This window comes from Poecilia formosa, unplaced genomic scaffold (assembly GCF_000485575.1).
Source record: "Poecilia formosa unplaced genomic scaffold, Poecilia_formosa-5.1.2 Scaffold650, whole genome shotgun sequence".
Classification (NCBI taxonomy): Eukaryota; Metazoa; Chordata; class Actinopteri; order Cyprinodontiformes; family Poeciliidae; genus Poecilia; species Poecilia formosa.
In genome coordinates, this window is record NW_006800589.1 from 49896 (window position 1) to 68697 (window position 18802).

Below are 18802 nucleotides of genomic sequence, written 5' to 3' on the forward strand. Positions count from 1 at the left end.
GAATCGCCCCCCTCCCACCCAGAGACACGCGTTGTATAACAGGAAGTCCACACCCAGCATCGCCCCACCCACCTCCCCCTGCTCACATACATTGTTCAACAAGACAGCAAGAGTCTAACTCTCCCTATTTGTAATCCATAGGCGGGGCGGGGGGGCCCAGAAAATGTTTGGAAACCAAGCAACACACAATCGAGGTCACATACTGGATCTAATTATCAGTGTGAATATTTCCATCGTCTCTAACTGATGTTACAGAGAGAGACATTGTGATCAAAATGATCACTGTCTCATCATTTTGATGTCATCTTTGAAAGCACAGTTAATACTGACTCACTTAGCAAAACAGCTACCATCACAAAACGTACTTTCACAGACAACACAGCAGAAAAATGTAATCAAATCTATTCTTTATCCTCATCCGTAACTTGCAGTGATGTAGATGACTTGGTAGATAATTTCCTCTCTAAAATTTCAGGCATCACTGATTTCATTGCCTCCATTAAAGTGAAGGTTGTGTCTGGTAGGAACAAGTCTCATTGGAGAAATGCACAGTTAGATCTGCAAGACAACTACGTCTTGGTGCCGAATGCAAATGGTGTAAAACTGAACTTCCCGTTTATTATGAAATCTACAAAGAAATACTGCGTAGCTATCATCCATCCATCAATTTTCTATACACCCTTAACAAGGGTGTATAGAGGAACGTTATAGGAACATTAGCTGGTGCCTATCTCCAGCTAACGTCCTGGGCGAGAGGCGGGATACACCCGAGTACACCCTGGATGGGTCGCCAGTCAGTCGCAGCGTAGCCATCACTCAACACTAAAACATTCAAGTGAAACATTCTTTGCAGAAATCATAAACAAAAACATTAACAATACTTGAGGTTTACTTGCAACAGTTGACAGAATGATTGCACCATCTGAACGCAATCAATGCAGCATGCAACAAATTTGCCAACTTCTTTGAAGAGAAAATTAAAAAAAAAAATAATAAAAGGTTTAATCTGCACATCCACACTAAATCCAGTACCAATGCTGTGCCCAAACAAAACGAATGCAGAAAAAAAAAAACAATTTAACTATAAAAGCCTAGAAGAAATTAGAAATCAATTAAATGGAACTACTAGATATAAAAATAGACCTTATTTGGAAAATATTTCATGTAAAAACAATACAGTAATAATACTGTAGGTTATTTAGTTTTTATAAATTTTAAAATATTTTCACAGAAATGTCGCCATGTCTTTCACACTACAATGCATTCTGGGTAAATGACGTGTAAAGGTCCAACTGCCTGGCTCCTCCATCCAAAACAGTGATGAGACACGTTAAGCCTTTTTAATTTGAATTGGAGCCCATTGAAAACGATCAGGACATAGAAATCAAAAGAGGTGATGAGCAAACAGAGGAAGAAGACAGAGTTGGCCGTAAGAGCTGGTGTTTTGCTGTTGCCTTCAGCTTCGTAATAAAACAATGGGCAACACTTTATTTGAAGGGGTGCGCATAAGACTGACATGACCCTGTCATGAACGTAAAGAAGTCTTTATGAATGTTTGACAGTTGTCATGAAGTATCATTTGGTGAATAATGATACTTTTAATGCAAAGTTGCTCTAAATGTTGCATTAAAAGTCCATTAAAAGTGCCAATTTTGCATGATTTTGTAAATTATGATACTTTAATGCAAAGTTGGCATTAAATTACCCGGTGCAAATAATTATGGTCCAAGTGATAAATTGTGCAGTTTTATTACAAGTTGGCCCAGTCTGTTGGAAGAAAAGGTTCTTTGACTAGACTGGGCCAATCAAGTTCTAGAATGGCACCACCATCTTGAGTAGTCCATGTCTGGAAGTCAGGTGAAGTAGTAGCTGGAGAGTCTGAATCAGAACAAGGCTGCAGATCATCTTGTGAAAGCAAGCATGCTTGCCCTGCAATCTGCTCATTTCTCTGGAGTTGAAGATGCCATCATATATCTGCTTCAACAAATCCACTGTCATGTAAGCAGGGAGAACTGTGAGGATTATGTTCTTTAAATTCTCTAATGCATTTAACATAATTCAATCTGATTGGCCCCGTCAGTAACTCCACAAAATACAGATGGAGACCTCAACAGTCACCTGGATTAATGTCTACCTGACAAACAGAACACACGTTATGACTGAAGGGTAGTGTTTCTGACCAGGCAGCGAGAGGCACAGGAGCACCACAGGGGTCTATACTCTCACCATTTCTTTTCACTCTGTAGACCTCAGACTTTTCCAGTCTTCTATCTAAGATTAAAATGGAGCATCAGAACTAGCATTTGGACCATTAAAACTATTCCTCCAGGCTGTAGGAATTCCCATAACTTCTGATAACTCTCAGACATGCGTCAGTTGCATTATGGGACATTCATTTCAATACAATTTGTGTTTTTGTGTTTGTGTCAATTCCTACCATTCATGGTGATTGTCTACAAAGGCCGACATGGGGCTGATCTGAACGGTGTAGGTGTCATTGGCTGAATATTCAAACAGACCATAATATGGGTTGAACAGTTCCCTGGAAACCAGGAAGAAGAACTCCCTAGAAGGCCCACTGTAGTCCAAGCTGTAACACACACACACCCACACACACAGATTAAACCTCTACTCTTGTACTTTCTTTTCGAGATTGGTTTCCATCTCAGTTACTCACCCCTCCTCCCCAACAAAACTGACATAGAACTTGCTGCGCTGCAGGTCCTTCCGGGAATAGCACATGATCTGGTTGAAAGCATCTTCCAAGAGATGGTCCCGACGGATAGTCACTCTTCATATGCACAAAAATGAACATGAAACCCAAACTATATACCAAAATGAAGTGAGGAAGTCTAACAAGACACACACAGATATAAATTCAGCTCACTTTAGCTTTCCAGGGCCTTGACCATAGCCTTTAGTTTCCAGTTTTCTGTAGAAGTTGCGGAGTTTTGCCTCAAAGTCTCTCTTGTAAGGAGCTGGGGCTCTGGCATTGGCTCGCTGAGTTCCTAGAGTGAGACAGGAAGAGGGACTGACGCATAGCTTCAGGAACATTTTTTTTGTATTTGGTAATGTGTCAGTAAGATACCTGGTGAGTTCTGGGGGGAGGAAACAGGGGATCCCCGAGGTGACTGGCAGTAGCTGGGGAGAAGTAAGGCATGAGGAGGGACGTAGGACATCACTTCATCTTCAAACAGACTGTAATGGGAGACAGAGAGAAAGACTTAAAACACTGATGTTAACCAGGGATGGCAGAAAGGAAGTAAAGCAAGCAAAAGTGGTGCATGGTGTACAGTATTACAAGAGGAAGTAAACTAGCAATTACTCCAGATCCATATAAATATTTTCTACAATTGCAGCCCGAGTCTCCAGTTTGATTTCACAGATTTCCTGTTGATTTTTAAAATGACGATACAAGACTAAAATTTATAGAATACTCATTCATTTAGGCCCTTGTTATCATATAAACTACTAAAGTTCTGTATAAATCAAAGTTATTATAGTTAACTAAAATGAACAAATAATGAAACCTGAAACGGAGAAAACATTTTTAACTGAAATAAAAACGGTAATTAATCAGGGAAAACTACAACTAACTTGAACTATATTGTGTGTTTATAAAACTAAGCCATATTGAAATTAGAGATCCACATGAAAGAGAACTTAAGAGTGTGAGTGACTACAGCATTCACACTAATGAAAAACCCAGAAGCATTATAAGCCTGTTGTGAATTCATGTTAGATATGTCCACATTGGGCTGGCCTTGCATATGAACTCAGGACAATTGAAATGACAGGATTATAGGAATAAATTTTGGATGCATTTTCTGCTCCCTTTAGAGGTTTTTGGGACCCTTTCAACAAGGAGGAGTCCTTCCAGAGCCAGAAACTGTACAGCCAGTAGGGGATCACCGATTTATTAGCCAGCTGATTTATCAGCACAGATTTCCTCAATTTTGGGAGATCAGTGGTCAGTCAATACTTACGGGTGAAGCCAATCTTACCCCCTGATGTTATCTATCTAAGCAGGGATCCAAATATCAAACACTGTACTCTTCTGCTCTCCCTTGAGACAGGTTTGAGGCCCACCAGGTCATGTTTGCAGTTAAAAATAGTCACCCCACTTTTACTTTTAAAAACTCATTCACTTTTTTGCTATATTTAGCAACATTTCAGACAAAAAAAAACTTATTGGCCAATGTTGGGATCGGCAAGCCAGGCTTTGTAAGGACCAGTAGTGAGCAATTTGCCAAAGAAGTACAAACGGTGCACCCCTAATATGCTGGTGGACCTAAAAAAATCCATGGGGTAAATAAGGATAATTCCCCTTTTTCTCATGTAAATAATTTCAGCACATTTAAAACCACTGCATTATTACACTCTAGTTGATGTACACAGTTATTAGATTCTATGAATTAAATGGCGTTTAACTGAAGTCCTAGAGGTTGGAGTCCTTGTCAAACGGCGTTTTGACTAAAGTCCCAGATCGGGTTTGAGTACCAGATAAGGACAGAGGCCTGGGTTTTAATGTTTTTATCTTTTTTTAATCTTTTTTTTTTTTCAAAATCTCTCTTTCTTACCGTTTATTCAATGTCACGTGCTGTTTTTTTTAATCATGTAAAGCACTTTGAAATGCCTTGCTGCTGAAATGTGCTATACAAATAACATTTGATTGATTGATATTAGACAGGTTTTCTGCTCTGCCCTTCGAAGGAGGAGGACGCACTTTCTCTGTCTCCCTGCCTCCCTATCTTAGCTGTTCAGTGTCTGTGTCATGTGTTTTTAGAGTCTTTCTTTGAATAACTTCCGAAGTTGCAAATTATGGATCTGGTCAGCTGGTCTCTCAACCCAATTGATAAAATTTTTCCCACTGGGAAAATGGGTAAAGGGAACCGTTGTGTCCTGAGGGGACATTCTTCGCTGGATACACAATGGATTCTACATGGAAGTAGAAGACCGTGTGTCTGACGACGCTGTCAGTCGAGGATGTTGAAGATGTGTACATGATTGGATTTATGATAAGTTTTCTGCTTATTGGAGTTGGTGGCTACCTGGCTTATCAGAAATTTCAGAAGTTGCCGGCAGCCATTTTGGCAACTTTGAGGCTGCTGGGTACGGATGATGGGATCTGCAGAGCGATCAACACTCAGACTGAGATGATACGGAAGCCGAGCCGCAGACTGGATGCGATCCTGGAAAAGGACCGTGGACGGGCAGCGGATCTCGGACTCAGAATGGATATGGTGTGACCTTGGAGAATGTTGTTCGCACGGATCAGACGGGAGACCCTAAATTCGGATGTTTGGCTTTGCCATTGAGAAGCACCAGTGAGACTTTACAAATTATTGCTATCGGAATCTGGCTCCCCGGGGTGGCCTTGGCTGGCCGGCTATCCTCCCCTGGTTGTTATGTCTAAGAAAGGCTCTGTTCTGCTCCCCCCACCCCTCCGTGAGAACATCTGTGGGCCCTGAACTGATAAGATGGTGGTGAACTCTGACATCATACTCACAATTGCGTTCTTCAGTTAGGGTTCATGGTCTGACACACACATAACTCACATGAGACCCCTTTGCACGTCACACCTCCTCCTTGTACCAGGCTTGTTTTGTCTATATGTGTCTATATGTGCTTAGGTGCCGAGGTTTTTTCCTTCATCTCAAACTCTGCCCTGCAAAGAGCAAAGTGAGACATGCTGTTTTTTTTCCTGTCCTTACCTGATGTTTTTCTTATTTTTCCCATTTCCTCTGCAAGGCGGTGCCTGTCGGGCTCCAAGGCCTCAGCCAACAGTCCCCCCCCTCCCCCTCGTGTTGTTGTGTAAAGGATGGTTGTACTGGTACTACAATTTCATTGTCTTTCTGACAATGACAATAAAATAATTCTGATTCTGATATTAGTCTGGCTCCTCATTATGCCTGTGTTGAGGCAACTCGCCAGCCCATACACTCCCGCTATCAATTCAAGCCATTACTGGATTAGGGTTGCCCAGAAGGACTGAAAAAAATGATGCTACATGAAGCAAAGAGTTCTATCAACACCTGATAAGCAATATGTGGTGTGTAGGATCATATTTGGTGACCACATCTGGATCACTGTGGGCCATTTGGAGAATGGCTGTTAGGGTGGGATGGAAACACACAGGCAGACAATGGGGGGTAAAACAGCAGGGATGTCTCACCTCAGCAGGATGACAAGGTCCGCATCTCCTGACAGTCGGGTCAGTCCTGAAACGCCATCTGTGCGGATCAGCTGGACCTTCTCCCTGATACCACATCAAACATTCCATCAACAAGGATTTCTCCTTCTTTATTTACATTTTGTCATTTTTTTAATATATTTTTTTTAATTGAAAGAATGATATGAATTTCTAAATTAAAAGTAGTTTATTTTGAGTTATCTCTAATATGTCTTGATATTTTACTAATACAGTTAGAGCACAAACTGTGAAAAGTCAACTAGTTTGTACATTTCAACTAAATAATTTGGAAGAAAATGAAAGAAGCTTGCAAACCTGAGATAACATCTCAAACATTTTGAAGAACATGAAAATATTGAAGCATGAAAATATTCAAGAGATCAGCCAGGACACAAATAGACACAAATGCTTTCTCTAGTCCAGAGAACTCCAGAGCACTTTAGCACTACATTCACACACACCCCAAAGGTGACAAGCTACATTGTTGCCAGGGCTCTTCTGGAGCAGGGTGACAGAAGACAGGCTGCCATGCGCTCACATTCTGACATATTACACTGAATTTAAAAAGTAAACAAACTGAGAAATACATAACGTAAAACATTGTAACAATGAAAGAAGCCATGTTGGTGTACCTGAGTACATGGTTTCGGCTGAAGTCCGGCTGTCTCTCCTGCAAAATCTCAAAGATGTTTGGTTGTCGAAGAAAAGCCACAATCTTATCATTGTAAGCTATATGAGACAAGAAACAAGCGGGTCAGTTTTATTTGTTTCATTAAATAAAGCTACAAAGATCAAAAAGTTAAAAATGTGGTACCGGACATGTCGCATTGTGAATTATGGACTAACTGTTTCTGAAGATAATATTATGTTTTAATTAATATTAAAGTAGGTATTGATTTCTGTGGATGAAAGAAATTACCTTTGTGGGTTAAAAGTTCCATCTTAAAACCGACAGAAATTATTTGGATGTTTTTAAGTGGATGTGGAATCGGTGGTGGATGCTCCTACCACCAACAGATAGGATTTATTTTCTTAATTTACTTTATTAGTAATAACTTACATTATGTTTAAGTTAGTCATTTTATTTAGAAATATTTTCTAATGGGTGCACACTTTAGTTAATATTTGTCTGAATGGTTCTACTCATGCTTGTTCTTTTGTTTGAGGTCCTGCCAACACATATGAGCTGGAGGAGGAAGCCTGGTACATACCAACTGTTTTTCTAAAAGACTATGGGGGACTTTGTTGTTTAAAGTTTATTTTAATTGTTTTATTTTGTCAATTAAATATTCACTTATTATTATTGTTTGTGCCAAGTTAAAGTTAGTTTTGCTTTATTTGTTTCATAGGATGTTTTAGGTAATTTTGTATTTGTTTGTTCCTTTGTTATGTTGCGCCTCCCTCGTGTGATGGGTTTAAGTTACTCCACCCCTATTAAAGCAGCCTTTTGTTCTTTGTTTGGAGGTCAGTTTTGTTTGTTCAGTTAGTGTTTAGTTGATCTCAGTTAAGTTAGGCCAAAATCTGTCATTTCTCATTTGACTCATTTTTGGCTGAAACCTAATGTTTTTTTTAACCATTTTTGGAATTATTAAAATTATTTCTTTTTTTTTGCCATTTTGAACACCTTTTATCTGTGTTTAAGTCAGGTCCCTCACATGATCATTAAATATAATTGAAAGCTAGGCCCATATTCTCAAAGAATCCAAAGATAAAGTAGCTGATGAGTAAAATGGACCGAATATTCAGTTGTTAATTCATGTTGTTGAGTCAGATTAAGGTTGCATTCACACTGCAGCCTGAAGTGACAATTCCAATTTTTTTTTTCTTGTTGTCAAATCTGATTGTTTTGCCATGGCCGTTCACACTTCCAAATATATGTGACCTGTATGTGTTCTCCAGTGTGAATGGGCAAACATTTTTCTTTTTTGTAAAATGACATCACTATGAGTAGTGACATAATTTATAGAATTTCTGGAATTTTAAGATTTTTCTTAGAATTTAAACTCTAAGCTTAAAGTTATTCACAAACATTTTAGGCTTTAAGAGAGTTTCTAATATGAAAAAAAAACATTAAGGGTAGTGAGGAGGGATTTTAGTGACCCTAAGAGTGTCTTAAACTGGAAAGACTGACAGAAAAGAACCTACTTCAAAGAGAACAAGCTTATGAAAGATTTTTGGTAAGAATTTTTCACAATGCCTGAATTTTAACTGTGAGTGAATGTGTGCTTGTCTGTCTGTATTATACTGACCCACAGGTACAACCTCTTGGCACTGCCCCCTGCTAGCTGAGGTGAAGGTACTAGAGGGTCGTGGCAAGACTGGAGGACCAGGGTGGTGCGTTTCTTCACCCACCTGTAATGACAGGAGGACATACAAAAAACAATGATATACAGACAAAATATTAATCTGACTCCACAACATGATATAACAAGTAAATATTCAGGCAATTTTGCCCATCAACCACATCTGTTAACACTAGGGTGCCTGTCTATTTTCCCATACTGTTTTATAAAGATTGTTGCTCTTAAACACTGTTCTTCATTCCTTAATGAGGGAAGTATTAAACTGTGCTTCCATTAGAAATGTACGTAAAACTTTGTTAATTTTCCTCTAATGTAGAATTTTTTTTTTCACAATTACAAAGATTCCATTAAATAAGAAAAACAATTAAAGGTTTGTGCACGCAACAAGTCATTAAAAGACATGCTGTGTCTTGGTCTTCCAACTCCTGTGGTCTTCTTTGTGGTTTGTACCAGTGTAACATCCAGTTGTTGATCATATGACGCAAACAAAGTTTCCATTCCAGTTTGTCAAGATAAATCAATTTCATTGTGGCCAAAAAAACCACCTCATCCTACCGCCAGAACTTTTTATTGACAATTGAGTTTTTCTGTAATTGGTGTGAGCAAATTGATTTCCAAAATACCAAATTGCACAATTACATGGTCAATGAAAATGCAGTTAGTGACTATATTTCTGCATCACTTTGTAAAATTTGTTACTCTACTGTAAAGAAGGTAAAAAATAATTACCTTTTTTCCTGTTTCAATTTTGTTTGAATTTCTCATAATTCTGCAACCCTTTAAGCAACCTCTATGTAGCATGGAAAAATGACAGGCCTTTAAAAGGCCCATGTAGCGAACTGTAGTCTTAAACCTAGAGAGTAAACCTAGGTGGGAAGCTTGGTTTTGCACTTTATTAGTCATTGGAGGATATCCATTTCTTGTGAACGAGTTTCTGCAAACACATCCTGGCTATGAATTGTGTGAAACTATATTTGGCTAGTTTGATTGATACAGATTTGATGAACATGCAGTCAATCGTCTTCAGTTGTTTTGCTAGTATGTGTCAGTTGCATAATCAGCTCTAAATCCCCATAAGCTCTTGTTATCCGATGTCAAAGAACAGTTAAAAGTTGAAATTTCTTCAGTCTTACCAGTTGCCTTGGACTGACCTCCCCAGCACTGTGACTACGTTGTCGGGTAAGATGTTGGCGGTGAGATAGAAGACTTGGACGAGAGCTCTGTACAGGCAGCCGAGGATCAATGAAGGTGGTAGCACGGCAGTTATGATCCACAAAGAAAGGCTACATATGAACAAAATGTCATAAACTTAAAGTTGTTGAGATTGCAATCTGTAACTGTTAAGACAAAGTGACTATTTGTTTCTCAGCCAGACCTTGCCGCTGTGGTCATGCTTCATCTCCCAGCCTCTGGGCAGCTCAAGTTGTTTATTCGCAAACATGTTGAGAAAAGCCACCAAGTCACGGTTGTGCTGGTAGCGCTCAAAGTGGTGTGCATCTCTACGAACCTTACTGATCATATGCTTCAGACATGTGTTGGTGGTAAACATGCGATAGGCACTCTGAGTTCACAGGAAGAAGAAGAACAATCAGAGAAATTAGCAATCAATGTACAGTTATCAGTGAAATTATTGTTTGGTAAAGTATAAAACACTGTTACTGTGGAAGTGCATGGGATTTACAGTCACCCTATACATTTATATACAGTTTAGTTTATAAAAATGTTGTACATTTGATATTAAATCTGACTAAACATTTTCTGCTTTAGGTCAATTAGGAAAATTATTTTTTACTTGGAAAATACAAAATGAAAATTTTATTTACTCCCTTTAAAGGAGCAGCATTATGTGTTTTCCATGCACAGTGCCATTTTACAGGATAGTCAACTAAATATGTTAACTTCAGTTATAAAAATGCTACATTTATATCAAATATAACTTAGAATAAATTTGACGTCATAATTTAACCCCTTGAAATTGGGCCTCTGTCTCTTTAAAAACTCTTGCTCTTTCTGAAACTCTGTCTTCAGGAAGTCATCACAACATAATTTCACTTCAACACTGAGAAGTAGCTTGTATAATGAGCTCAGGAGATGTGCAGTTCCACCAGGTGTTTGCTAATTGCTGCTGGTAGTCTTAAGGAGCTGTGTGGTGGAGTGATGCTAAAGCTTGGACACTGCAGCTCAGAGGAGCTGTGTCTTGAAGGCAGCAGTAGTTCCACCCAGGCATTTGCACAGTTGTCATGGTAAATTAAAGGATTTCTCAAACATGCATGAAAGAATCAAAGTACCAATCCAGGTATGTTTTTGATGAGGGAGTTACATTATAACATGATGTACAGCTCAAAAAGTAGATTTTACATAATACTTCTCCTTTAAAATTTTCTGACTTTGGTCATGTGGTTTGGATTTCCTTCCAAAATCTTGCCATATACGTTTACTAGAATTTTGACTCATTCATCCTGATAGAACTGGTGGCCATCTTGCAGCAGTGAACTTCTTCACTGCTTCTCTGGGACTGGGATCAGGACTTTGTGATGGCCTCTTCGAAACATTAAGTTTGTTGTCCTTCAACTGTTTTGTAACTAATTTGGTGATATGCTGAGGAACATTGTCTATTCAGAAAAGATAACTGTGACCAAACTAACTTTGTGCTGATGTCTCGTGGTGCTGCTTTAATATTTCCACAACACATTCTTTCCACGTCATCTATTTTTTGGAGGTGATCAGCTGCCTTCTCTTAGATAGGCAATCTTATATTTACAGGCATTTTATGATCTACTAGCAGGTTATATACCTGGGCTGATTAGACCGGTTTGTATTGCAAAGTACTTTTGAGCAGTGTACATACAGGGTTGGAATGCAACACAGTGAAGAAGTCAGGACTGGTGAGGAACTTGGCGGTGGGGGACTGCAGCAGCAAGGAGATGCGAGATCTGGAACTGGCCTGAGCCGCACCGTTTTCCCTCCGGAGCTCTGAAAGGGAAATGAGCAATGTCAGAAAAAAAGAAAGCAGACAAGGGGAGGAAAAGCCTCTTTTCAACATTTTGTCATGTTACAACCACAAACTGAATACACATAAAATACAGTAAAATACATGCAGTAAGTGGGAAAAAGATGTATGGTTTCAATCTTTTTTTTTTTAACAAACAAAACTCTAAGAAAGTGGGCGGTGTAAAAGTATTCAATTCAGCTTCCCTCAGTCAGAAGCTTGAAGAACCACCTCTTGCAACTGTTTTTGGATGCACACAAGACAGGACATTTATGGGAAAAATAATAAAAGAGGACCACGGCAGGAAAGGAGGATAAAACGGGTCGTTTCCCAGCCAAAACAGGAGACTTGAAAGGTATGGACTGTACAGAAACACACATCATTCATATTTGAAACTTTGAATGCAGTTTATTTTCCTTACAATTTCCAAATATGTTCTAGTTTGTGCAGATTAAACACATACATTGTGGTTATAACATGACAAAAGGTAGTAAGCTGAGTGGTGTATTTTAATGGCAGAGTATGGTTAGGGTGCTACCTGGAACAGATGGATGCATATCAGTCTCATCCCCAAGCAGCTCATTGGCTGGCTGCTCCTCCTGTCTGCTATCATTTGTTATGGTCCTTCGGATACTCTGATACCTGCACATGTGAATGTCAATACAAAATACTAGCTAAACATTGTGTAAAGGTGGAAAGATTAGTGTATTATTAAAATCCTTTTCTCATGTGACTTTCATGACCCACTTGGCATCGTTTTTGCTTCTAATGAAATAAGAATTTTAGGTGCCAGCAATGAGTGGTGATCCTCCAATCAGAACGAGAACAACCTCCTAACCTTTTTATTTTTACAGGAACTCTGAACATGATGACTACCACTCATGGAACTGAAACTATTGGTATTGACCTGCGGTTGAGCTGTTCCATCTGCTGTATGGAGCTGGACCTCTGTAGAGTCTGTGGGGCCGGAGGAGCAGTAGGCCGCTGCCATGTTGTTGTTCTGTTCACATGATCCACATAAAAGATGCGACCATGACTGTCAATACGAGCCTCCCAATCTGGATTAGGAAGATAGTGGGAAAGGTTTCAGACTGAAACACAAATCACAATGAGCAACAAAAACTCAGAATGTATGTAACAAATGAATGAATGTAAAGGAAAATGTCTGCCCCTGAATCTGTCATAGTCAAACTTTAGGAAAACTTAAGAAAATGTAACTTAGAGCAAACAAACACTTTTTATACCCTTATTTCTGTTGGAACATTACATTTTATTTCTGTTAATTGTACCCTAATTTATGTGGTAATAATATTTCTGCTGTAGTTCATAACTTCTGCCAGAGAGTGGCCAGTTTGTTACACTGAGCTGCTGCTCAGTCAGAAATGGAGCCAACCTGTCAACCTGCAATGAAGCTTTACAACAACAGGAAGTTATTCTGAAGTTAGTTTGAATAAAAACAAGCGACAAATCAAGTTCTGAGTATTCCTGTACATTTCATGTAGGATATGCAAACACCTACTAGGAGGCAGAGGCTCATCTACTCTCTGATAGCGACTGATGTCATGGCGGACAGAGGGAAGAGACCGAACAGACTGATGACCGTAGACCTGAGCTGTGGCACCTGCATTAAAAATACAACATCTGGATCAATTGCTAACCTAAGACATATCATTTTAGCTGTTGATCAATTTTAAGGGTACTATACAGTTCAGTAATATATTGGATACATTGCATAAAACACACCGTCATGACACCGACATTAAATCATACCCGACTTTTCCTGTTTGATGTCAGTTAGAATTACATCAATTATTTCTTTTTGCTAGATGTCAGAATAATGAGAAAATGTTAAATAATTTTATGACTTATGTCAAGATAGATGGATATAAATTTGGTGACTAACTGACCTAAAACAGGTTCTAATCTTAGTCTAATCTTAGCAGATGTGAGTTCTCTCCTTGTACTCTGGCTTCCTCCCACATTAGAAAAAATGACTGTGAGGTTAATTCGTTAATTCTCTAAATTGCTCTCCAGGTTTCCCTTTGATGAAATGGCAACCTGTCTAGGGTGTACCCTGCCTCTCACCTGATGACCCCTGGAGTAGTCAAAAGGTCCCCTGCGCGACCTTGCAAGGATAAGCAGTTATTGCAAATGAAGGAATTGGAGAGTCTAAAGCTAAAATAAAACAGCTTCATGACTCTGTAGGCTTATATCATTTACTAGTGCACAAGCTCAAATAAGCTTAGCTCAGTGATTCTTGAGAATAGAGATAAAACAGGTCCTATGCATAAAGCACAAAATTTGAATAAAATATACACAAAATATTATTTTTTCAAATATCTGATTAAACTAACCTGGGTCATGTGAGCACAACAATGTATATTTTCCTGGTATTTGCTGAATATTTTTTTATTTTAAACATTGTAGTAGGTGGCTGGTGTCTTTAAAATCCCTTGTCCCGGAGCAGAACTCAACACATTATAATAGTTTAAAACAATTAAAGAAATTCTAAAATTATATATTATGACAATTAAGTATAAGTAGTCATATAAACAATTATAAAAGTATCAATAAATTGAATTAAAAATCATTTTTATATATTTTCCAACTCTATTGAAATTTGTCCCTAATTTTTGTCAACACCGTCAGAAATAAAAAGAATGTAGAAAAATCAGGCATTATTGGGGGGCACCAGAACTTCTGAGGACCCCATGACGTCATCTTTTTTCTTCCTTTGCTCAGAGGGCTAGTTAGCTCTGTTTAGCTTAAGTTATTCTTTGGTTTCTTCTTCTGTTTTATTCCTAAGTTGCTTGTCACAACCATGATGTGTCAACACCATAACTGACAATTTACAAAACTTTGATGACATTTTGTGATATAAAAGCTTAATTTTGGTATAATGTAAAGATTTCATGGACCTGATGAGCTACAATATGGCCTCCTTCAGAATAACATCATATAAATTCAGGTAGTTTGGCTTTTTTTCAACTCCATCAGAGTTTTTGTGAGTCTTTCAGTGAAATTGTTGTCAAATCTCACTTAAATGTGCAATTAATTCATTTTAATGTATTTTACATGAATTGCATTACTTCACATGTATCAAGTTTTTCCATTTTATTCACTAGTTGGTCACCACCTTCAGTTCTGTCAACTCCATCAGATGGCCTTTTTGTTGTTTTTGGTTTTAAATAATATTTCTTTTGTTTCTTGAGAAGCGTTTGTCTGTAAAATTAGTAAAAATATCACTAATAGGGTCATTAAAAATGATTTTTTATTTATTTTTGTCAGATGGTGATGACAACGTTCTAGGTCAGGTCAATTAAAAATGTAATTTTTAAAAAAATGTTGCAACTGGGAGCCTGCACCTTAGCATCTTTACATTTCCAAAACATTATTTGTCATATTTGCATACATAAGGTTGAGAAATAATGAAAAAAAAATTGGGGGAAAATTAAAAACCATTTTGTCTGTATTCTTAAGAATCACTGAGCTGTTCCTTCTGCAGTAAGAAACATCACTGTCTCTGATTTTAATAAGGCTCTGCTCTTTAACTATTCCTCTCCAATTTCCCCATCGCTGGCATGGACAGATGCCATGCAGGAGTTTGCTCAGAACATTCATGCTAAAGGCAACTTACAGCCAATTGACATGTGGCACATGCAGTCATCCCCATGGACAACAACAATATGAGCAAGTTCTTTGAAAGATGATTAGATGATTTCTGGGCCCATACCAAGGAAATTTAAATGTTAATGATGTTCATGAGCACAATCCAAAAGCCACAAATGCTCAACCTTGCACATAAACTGAATAACTGTCCACAGTGACCAGGATTGAGAAGACACCTTCAAGCTTTAGCTAAAATTTGAAAGCTAAATGTCTTCTGAAGACTGTTTGGACCAATCATGGTGAGGCTTCTATCTCTAGGAACGCTGTAACTATAACAATTGTCAATCCTGCTGGTGACAGAATCACACTGAAGAACAATTTGACGGGCTGATGTATTTCACAAAATAAATGAAAGAAAAAAGGAGGAAAACTAACTATATTCTGCAACATCAGATCAAGTCAATAACTACACGGTTGATACTTGGATAGGTGGATGTCCTAACAGGAAGATGATCTCAAACCAATATCTAACTTGGTTTTAAAATAAAAAACTGCTGAGAAAAAGGGTATAGACGCTGATGGCTACTTTACAATCTCACCAATCTCTCTATCCTCAAGCAATGTCCTGTCAGTCACTCTGGCCCCGGACCTCTCCTGGTTCTGTGCCTGATCTGCAGATGTCTGCATGGACTGCCTCCTCCAGACATCTGTGCCTTTCTGCCCTCCTTCTTTGTTCCCGCCTTCAGCCCTCATTCCTTTCGAACACAGAAGCAACAAAACTATATGAGTAACAGAGCTCAATTTTGCTGCATTACTTTCTACTTGCTCAGATAAGCTCCTTTTCCTATTGATGACCAATATCATTTACTTGTTGGTAACAGATCATTTCCCTCTATGCTTTATTTTCAATGATGGTGTTTATAAATCATGTTACTCACAATATTCTTTTACACATAATTAAACTTTACTTTAGATTTCAAGGAAGCGTAACAGAAAGGATTCCTTCAATTTTCTGTTGAATTCCTTGTTGTTCAGTGTTTGGAACAATTCTCTGTACTACTTATCACAAAAAGCAGATTTTTACATACACAAAAAAGGGACATGATATATTCCCACTCACTTTCTGACATTAAAATCAGACTAAATTTGTTTTTAAGTTTAGGTCACTGAAGAATAGCAATATGGTGTCTTTTTTTTTTCTTTTTTAAAAAGCAAGTATATTGAAAGGGATATTTCTTTAGAAGTTATTAAATTATAATTCCAAAATACATTTTCTTGGTATTCAGTAGCACTGGTCTTAAACTGCATGACTTATATTGCCTCTAGAACATCCTTCCCTATTCGGTGGCACACTGGTAACATCAGCAATATCTTATTCTAAAATGATGCAGAAAAACTAGCCAAATATTTGCTACTTTAAGGCTGATCTATTATTTATTGTCTACAAGTTATAGAAATTCAGTACAACTGGCTCCATGTTTATCTGCTTAGCCATGTTTAACTCTTATCAAAGTGCTAAACATAAAGTGTTTTCTGCTACTACCAGCTCGGTGTACTCAGTTTTTCTTTCCAGTAAGTACTCCTGGACCAGTGAGTCTGTACTTTACTATACGTGTGAGTGTGCTGTCCTCTCAACTCCTTTGGCAGATGTATGGTTCTGCTGAAGGTCTTGATGAAACAAAAAAAAGGAACTGTGTGTGCTTAAATGTATCTTCCAACATCTTATGAAACCTCTTACCAGCTTCAGAACTCTCTCCTCCTCTGACATCTCTGCTGCTGTTTGGAGCAGATGCTCCAACTGGCCCATTCGCCTCACTGCTTGATGACTCTGCCCCTTCCTCTTCTGCTTTTGGAGCAAGTTCTTTTCTTGCTTCAACCTCCTGGTGGCAGAAAAGGAGAGGATTAAAGGGAACAGCAAGGTTGGCCCAAAGTCAACTGTCGACACGATGTCTGATTTGTGGATGTTTGTTTTCGCACAGACCTTTCAGCTCCCCCTCCTGCTGCATTAACATCATGGTATTTTGTCATGTGTGGTTTACAACAGTACAGTAAATACAACAATCATGAGGAAATAATTCCTCCCTCTCTGAACTGCAAAATAAATTATTTATCACAGGGTCATTTAAACCCCAGGATTTTTGTGCTCTGTGTGATATTACAAAGTTTTCTTTCTGTGGTTTCAGAAAGATCATCATTCTGTGACCCCGCCTCATGGTGCTTCCCTGCTATCCGACAATGACATCTACCGGCCTCCTCTTGAGCATCGTGCCAAGATCATGGGAGGTTAAACACTAACCAGGTCCAGATATTTTACATTTTTTGCACCTGTTTTTTTAACAAGTTCTTCTTTTGCGCTCTCTGCTACACTGCTTCCCACTTTCTCTGTTTTGATGTCGGCTGGTTACATCATCAACAAGCATTACTGCGGTTAGTCGGTAGACTACAGATATCTATCATATGCCAAATTTCTATAATTTCAACCATATACCGTTTATATCGTGCATTCCTGAAACACACCTTCAAAATGCAGACCAATTACACAGTTGATTCGCATGGAGAGGGGGGCAAAAGGTTCACCACGGAGCTTGTGACATGAGGCTGAGAACAAAATTGTGATTTTAGTCGCACAACTGCAACTCTGAGAACTAATGTCAGCAGTTTGGCTCGACCACACAGAGCCCTTTAGGAACTGTATATAAGCCCCTGCAGATTAAAACAGTTTGGTGTAGAGTAAAAACTTCTCTTTTGCTTACTTGAATGGGTGAGAGAGGACCCAGGGAAGGGCTACAGGTTCCCATCCTGCTACTCTGCTCCTGACAGGAACATTGTGGTACGGAATCTCCCTGTAGATCGGCTGCAGCAGCCTCAGTTCCAGGCTTTTGGGATGAGAAGACAGCCATTTCTTCAGTCGCCTGTGCTGCTCCAGCAGACCCTTCAGCCCCATCTACCAATGCTCTGGTTAGAGCACAAGCTTCGTTTCCCCCTTCATCCTCTGCTACTTCATTTCTGGCATTTGGAGGCTCAGCTGGAAGCTGAACAGCAGAAGAAGAACCTTCCTCTGCTCCAGCTCCAACATCTTCCTTTAAATCTTCATTTTGTGCAGGTGATCTGCTTACAGAGTCCGTGCTCTGTTCTGCCCTTGTGTTCTGTGATAGGTCTCTGTGCTGCCCCACCGAATCCTCATCCTCATCTGAATCAATGTGCAGCATGGCGTTGAGTCGTGTGTCAGTTGGAAAGCTGGAGCGCAGTTTTGGCAAAGGTGGCACCAAAAGTCGGTCCCCGTGGCCAGTGGGGGCCTCAAGAGCGTCAAGGTAGTCATTGAGGGACACCTGTCGATGGGTGTGTTGCCCCGGAGCCACAGAGGGCAGATCATTCTCTCCCACGCGTCCGGGCTCACGCCACATGATGTTCTCGCCATAGCAACAAAGGCCATTCACCAACAAGGGGCCATCGTCGGAATCCATGGGAGAAGGTCCACTTGTGACACGAGATGATGAGGAGGCTTGAGGAAGATCTTCATCATCAGACGGGCTGCCAGGGTCTCCGCTGCCCAGGAGGCTTCCTCCAGCAGCGTCTGGGGAGGCTTCTGAAGAGCAGAAGTGTGGGGTGGGTTTCATTACTTCATTACAGAGTTTACAACAAACCATGTTAAATTAAATAAATATTTCACTGGGATGAAAAAATATGGGCTTTTCTACTGCCTCACAA

At 39.2% G+C, this 18802-nt stretch overlaps 1 protein-coding gene across 8 annotated transcripts in view; it reads right to left on the reverse strand.

The window, feature by feature from the left end:
• Positions 1–18802, reverse strand: part of LOC103130583 (E3 ubiquitin-protein ligase HECW2-like) — a 46853-nt gene that overhangs the window by 9868 nt on the left and 18183 nt on the right. For 5 of the 8 annotated variants that reach the window (XM_016666034.1, XM_007542012.2, XM_016666033.1 and 2 more), the window contains 16 exons: positions 17848–18680; positions 16833–16974; positions 15694–15849; positions 13005–13106; positions 12393–12543; positions 12024–12127; positions 11345–11469; positions 9872–10057; positions 9630–9779; positions 8443–8545; positions 6826–6922; positions 6176–6259; positions 3089–3198; positions 2888–3008; positions 2678–2791; positions 2438–2590 (listed from right to left, as the gene is read on the reverse strand). In XM_016666034.1, coding sequence (XP_016521520.1) covers positions 2438–2590; positions 2678–2791; positions 2888–3008; positions 3089–3198; positions 6176–6259; positions 6826–6922; positions 8443–8545; positions 9630–9779; positions 9872–10057; positions 11345–11469; positions 12024–12127; positions 12393–12543; positions 13005–13106; positions 15694–15849; positions 16833–16974; positions 17848–18680 — 2731 coding nt within the window. The remainder of the gene's footprint in view (positions 1–2437; positions 2591–2677; positions 2792–2887; positions 3009–3088; positions 3199–6175; positions 6260–6825; positions 6923–8442; positions 8546–9629; positions 9780–9871; positions 10058–11344; positions 11470–12023; positions 12128–12392; positions 12544–13004; positions 13107–15693; positions 15850–16832; positions 16975–17847; positions 18681–18802) is intronic. The other 3 variants (XM_007542013.2, XM_016666035.1, XM_007542014.2) reach the window with 3 other exon arrangements.